Genomic DNA, 5,206 nt, shown 5'->3' on the forward strand with positions numbered 1-5,206 from the left:
TAAAAAATTTTTTTCAGTTAATCCTTTTCTATAAATATTGATAAATACAATCGAATGAAAAGTGCTCTTTATTTAATACTAAACAATAGTAAACGCAATTTTATGTTGCGACATTATTTGCTTGCGAGTATTTTCACTCTCCTTGTCAACAGAAATCCAAAACAGAGCATCCAGCGTGATTAATCGCTCTCTCGGAGCATTGAAACCCGTTCCGTCCGAAAACGCTGTCTCTCATAATAGCGTTTTCGAACGGATATTGTGAACGGCTTTCAATGCTCCGAGAGAGCGATTAATGACGCCAGATGCTCTGTTTTGAATTTCTGATGACAAGGAGAGTGAAAATTGTCGCTAGCAAATACTATTGCATTATATGCAATATATGAATACCTATAAGTTAGGTTTTTATTCGCAAATTCTTATATATTAGACGTAAATCTTTTTAAAACAAAAATATGTATGTACCTTGCATTCTGAATATGTGTATAATGTATATGTTGTGTATGTAAGGAGTTCGAAGTAGAGAGGTGCCAATAATCGTAGCCAAGATTCTTGATATAACAAAGAGTATATATTCTTAATATCGTTAGTCGGTTAGAGACACGTGTGTGCGGTTCGGAGTGCCGTATCCTTCTCCCCGAGTGATGTGCTCCAGTTACGGATCGGAGCTCGTTCCCCCACTCTCTATTCCATACGTCTGAGTTCTGCTCCGCCAGGATTCGAATGACTCAGACGTTTTGCAGCAACGCGGCAATTACAAAACGCATATAACACTCTCCTTGCTAACAAAAGAAACTTGATTTGAACCTTGCAAGAAGAGAGACAGAATAACACAAAATAACGCAGCATAAACGTACTCGCATGTACTAGTATAACAACAAGAGCATTAATCATATTGTAAGTTTATCTAAATTGGACTTCGTAGTCCTTAAAATGCTTTGACAAGTTTCGCGGCCTGCGTGGTCTCATTGTCCGTCTTGGTGTTGCCACAATAGATTCTGCGGCACTTTCCGAAGGACTTGCTTGAGGTATCGGTGAATTCTGAGGAGCCGGCGCTTCCTCAGGTACAATTTGTTGATGCAACCCTTGTGCCCGCTCTGGCTCCTCTGGTGGAACCTGTTGTACTGGGTTTTCAATTCCAATAGCAGGAGTATTATCTACTATTGGTGTATCACTGAAAATTACACAGTCAGTTAGTTTAGCGGGCGTATCTTTGCCTATCGCACGCATTTGGTTTACGTGTCTTTTCCAGATTCGTCCAGATTCGTCCAGATTCATCATCTAACTTAATTTTGTAATGTAGTTTTCCTATTCGTTCTATAATATTTCCGAACATCCATTTGTCTTTGTCTAAATAATTTCTACAGCTCACTCTTCTCCCTACTTCGAAAATAGTTGGCGCATACTTATTTTCTATGTGTTCGTTTTCCGCAGGCAGTAACAAATCTAAGCGTGTGCGTAATTTTCTCTCAAACATCAATTTCCGCAGGTGATTTTCCTGTCGCGGGATGACTCGTATTACGGTATTGTATCAGTATCTGTTGTAACATTACATGTGTATTTGCTGTATTACTTCGCATACGACGCAATGAATTTTTTAGAGTCTGTACAAATCTTTCCGCTTGCCCATTAGTTGCGGGATGATACGGTGCTGTAAGCTTTTGTATAATACAATTTACTTTTAAAAATGTTTGGAACTCGGTAGAAGTAAATGTTTTCGCGTTATCTGAGACAACATATTTTGGAATGCCGAAAGTAGCAAATATTTGTCTGCACAAATTTATTATTGTTTTACTTGTAATGTCCTTGACTATATGAACCTCGGGCCATTTTGTATACGCATCTATTAGAATAAAGAAATAATGTCCCAAAAATGGGCCCGCAAAGTCTACGTGAATTCTCTCAAAAGCAGTTGAAGCTGGTTCCCACACGTGTACATCCGTTTTTGTGGGATTGTTACGAAAGGTATTACAGTCGCTGCAATTCTTTGCTAATGATTCGATGTCTTTATCGATACTTGGCCACCAGACGTGACCTCTGGCTAGGTTTTTCATTCGGACTACTCCGAAGTGTCCTGTATGTAGTTCTTGTGAGATCTTGTCACGTAATGCTTGAGGAATTACTGCCCTGTGACCCCGAAAAATTATTCCATTTTGTAATGTACATTCTCGCGTATCCATTTGTAAGTTATCACATTTATCCAGTTCCTTTCCGGTCACTAACGCATCGTGTAATTTTAAAAGCTTTACGTCATTTCTTGTTGCTTTTTGTAAATCTGTAATTGTAATAGACAACGTCTCGATAGTATTTAATTGAAATATGTCAACAATGTCGAAATTTGAAATGTTATCCTTAATAGGAAGACGTGACAGGCAATCCGCGTTTGCATGTAATTCCGATTTCCGATATTTTATCGAGTAATTGAATCCTTGTAAAAATAGCGTGTAATGTTGCATTCTCATTGCACTGAAAACAGGTAGACTTTTATTCGGAGCAAAAATTTGTGACAACGGACGATGGTCAGTAATTAATGTAAAATGTCCGCCATGTAGGTATTGGTAAAATTTCTTTATACCGAAAATTATAGCGTATGCTTCTTTGTCTATTTGCGAATATGATTTCTGAGTATCCGACAACGTTTGTGATACATACTGTATAGCGCGTTCAGTGCCGTCTGGATAAATGTGCGATAATACGGCACCTACTCCGTAAGAGCTTGCGTCTGTGGCCAGTGTAAGTGGTAATTTAGGATCGAAATGTACTAGGCATTTAGGGCTCATAAATGCTTCCTTTGCCGCCTGAAAACTCTTTTCGCATTCCTTAGACCAATGAAAGTTTGCTTTTTTATGTAATAAATTATTTAACGGATGTAGAATTGAACTTAAATTTGGAATGAAACGCCCGTAATAGTTAATCATTCCCAAGAAACTATACGTACTTCTGTAATATTCTGCGGTCTTTGCATTTTATTTATTGCTTCAATTTTATCTCGCGCTTTATGTAACCCTTTTTTATCAATAACGTAACCACAATAATTAATTTTTTCTGTAAGGAATTCGCTTTTATCAGGATTAATTCTGATATTGTATTTTTTTAATCGTTTGAACACTTCTTCCAATTTTTGCAAATGATCGTTTATATCTGTTCCTGAGACACGTATGTCGTCCAGGAAAACCGCTACACCAGGAATATCTTTTAATATCCCCTCAATGGCTCTTTGCCATATCGCGGGTGCCGAAGCAATTCCGTACATCAACCGATTGCAACGATAGAGGCCTTTGTGCGTGTTTAATGTAAGCAGAGGTCGGTCTTCCGATCGAACCTCCATTTGTAAATACGTTTGTAATAAATCTATTTTAGAAAAAATTACGCCGCCTGCCATTGTTGCAAACAGTTCGTCCGGTGTAGGGAGCGGATAATCGTCAATAACCAACTGTGGATTTAATGTGACACTGACAAGTCCCCGCAAATACGTATTTGTCCGTTTTTCTTTAAAACCGGAACAATCGGTGTAGCCCATTCCGATGTGTTTACTTTTTCAAGGACTCCTTCTGCCTCTAATTTACGCAACTCATCCTCGACCAACGAACGTAAACGGAAGGGTACCGGTCGTGCTTTATTACAAAATATAGGCTTAGCGCTTTCTTTTAAAGTTAATCTGCTTTGCACGTTTTGAATCTTTGAAATCGAAGGAATTGTAATTTCTCGATATTTATGTAATAGAACTTTTAGTTTGTTTGAATTTGTAGTTTCAACTGTTTTGATTGATTCAATTTCATTTAGAAAATTTTTAATTTTTCTTTCTTGTCGTAATTGCGCGATCCATTCTCGCCCTAACAATGTATTTCTTTTTTCTTTAGTGATATAGAGATTCAATTTATATAAACAATCACCGCATCGTACATTTACAATAATATATCCTAGTAATTTGCCGCTTGGCGGCAATACGAGACTAATATATGTATGTTAAATCGGTAGCGTAGATGGACGAATTTGGAAATAACTTACGTGCAAGGCTTTCTGACATCAAAGATACTGCTGCGCCGCTATCGATTTCAAACTTGACTTCTTTGTCGTTGACTGCCAGTGTCGTAGAGATTTTGTCTCGGAATTGTACGTGTTCCACTTGTAAGATTTCCGACACTGCATTAGCTTCACGCTTACGTTGAAAGCAGACTTTTTGGAGGTGACCAGCCCGGCCACAAGCGTTGCATTTGACATTTTTGTTGAGTGTACACTTAGTTGCTAAATGGTTATCGCCACACCTATAGCATGTAATTGTATTAGACGAAGAATATGTATCTTTTTTATGCTTTACAAAATTTGATTTGTTATTGGATTTACGAACATTGCTACTGTAAGTCGAGTTTGGTTTATTTAACTTATCTGGATTATTTGTACGCCGTGTAGATCGCTTTGCCGAATGTATAAGTCCGACTTCCATCTCGCCTTGTAGCTCCTGTGCTTCTTTCTCCGACATCTCCATAGTCGCAGCCACTTGCGTTGCTTTTTCTAACGTAAGATCCGGGATTTCCAGTAGGCGTGCTTGAATTCTTTTTGTCGCTACTCCGAAGACCAGTTGATTCCGGAGTGCTGTTTTAAGATAGTCCCCAAATTTGCAGTGTATGCTTAATTTTTGCAGAGCAGCCAGGAATTCTTGAATAGATTCGCCATCCTTCTGCTTGCGTTGGTAGAATTTAAAGTTTTCCGCTATCTCGAGCGGTGGTGGATCGTAAAATTCTTTCAAGGTCGTGATCAATGTATCGTAAGTAGTTTCGAACGGGCTTAGTGGCGCTAATCGATCGCATAGGACATCGAAAGGTGTAGGTCCTACATAATGGAAAAGGTACGGAACTCTCGATTCATCTTTAATCGAGAAAATTCGAAAAGCTGCTTCGAGCCTCAAAAGCCATCGAGATAGATTTGTAACTGTAGAATTGAATGGCTCAATTGTAAATGTACTTGGTACTTGCCCAACGGTCGCCACTGCCATGTTTAACGTCCCAGGGAGAAACGTAAAATCGGATAGACGTCTATTCATAGAACTTATAGTACATGGAAGGGGACTGCCCATAAGTTGAACAGAGAGATCCACGTCCGATATATCTCTCCCTCTTGCGATGTTGATTTTCGCAATTACGCATGCGCGACTTGCGTGCGCACCTTTTTATTTCTGTAGCGGGAAACGACGCGCTTGCGCATTTTCAAA

At 38.9% G+C, this 5,206-nt stretch overlaps 1 protein-coding gene across 1 annotated transcript; it reads right to left on the reverse strand.

Moving 5' to 3' along the window:
- Positions 1–546: 546 nt before the first annotated feature.
- LOC105462524 lies at positions 547–4,990 on the reverse strand. Its single transcript, XM_011709176.1, has 2 exons — positions 4,006–4,990; positions 547–1,171 (listed from the first exon to the last, which is right to left on the reverse strand). The coding sequence occupies exons 1-2, from the start codon at positions 4,988–4,990 to the stop codon at positions 1,158–1,160; spliced, it is 999 nt and encodes a 332-aa protein (XP_011707478.1). The 3' UTR covers positions 547–1,157.
- Between the last annotated feature and the right edge of the window lie 216 nt (positions 4,991–5,206).

Source organism: Wasmannia auropunctata, unplaced genomic scaffold (assembly GCF_000956235.1).
Source record: "Wasmannia auropunctata unplaced genomic scaffold, wasmannia.A_1.0 LD336097.1, whole genome shotgun sequence".
Classification (NCBI taxonomy): Eukaryota; Metazoa; Arthropoda; class Insecta; order Hymenoptera; family Formicidae; genus Wasmannia; species Wasmannia auropunctata.

What these genes read in the sequence shown, in the direction of transcription:
- LOC105462524 (XM_011709176.1), bottom strand. Translation starts at nt 4,990, where the DNA reads ATGGCAGTGGCGACCGTTGGGCAAGTACCAAGTACATTTACAATTGAG.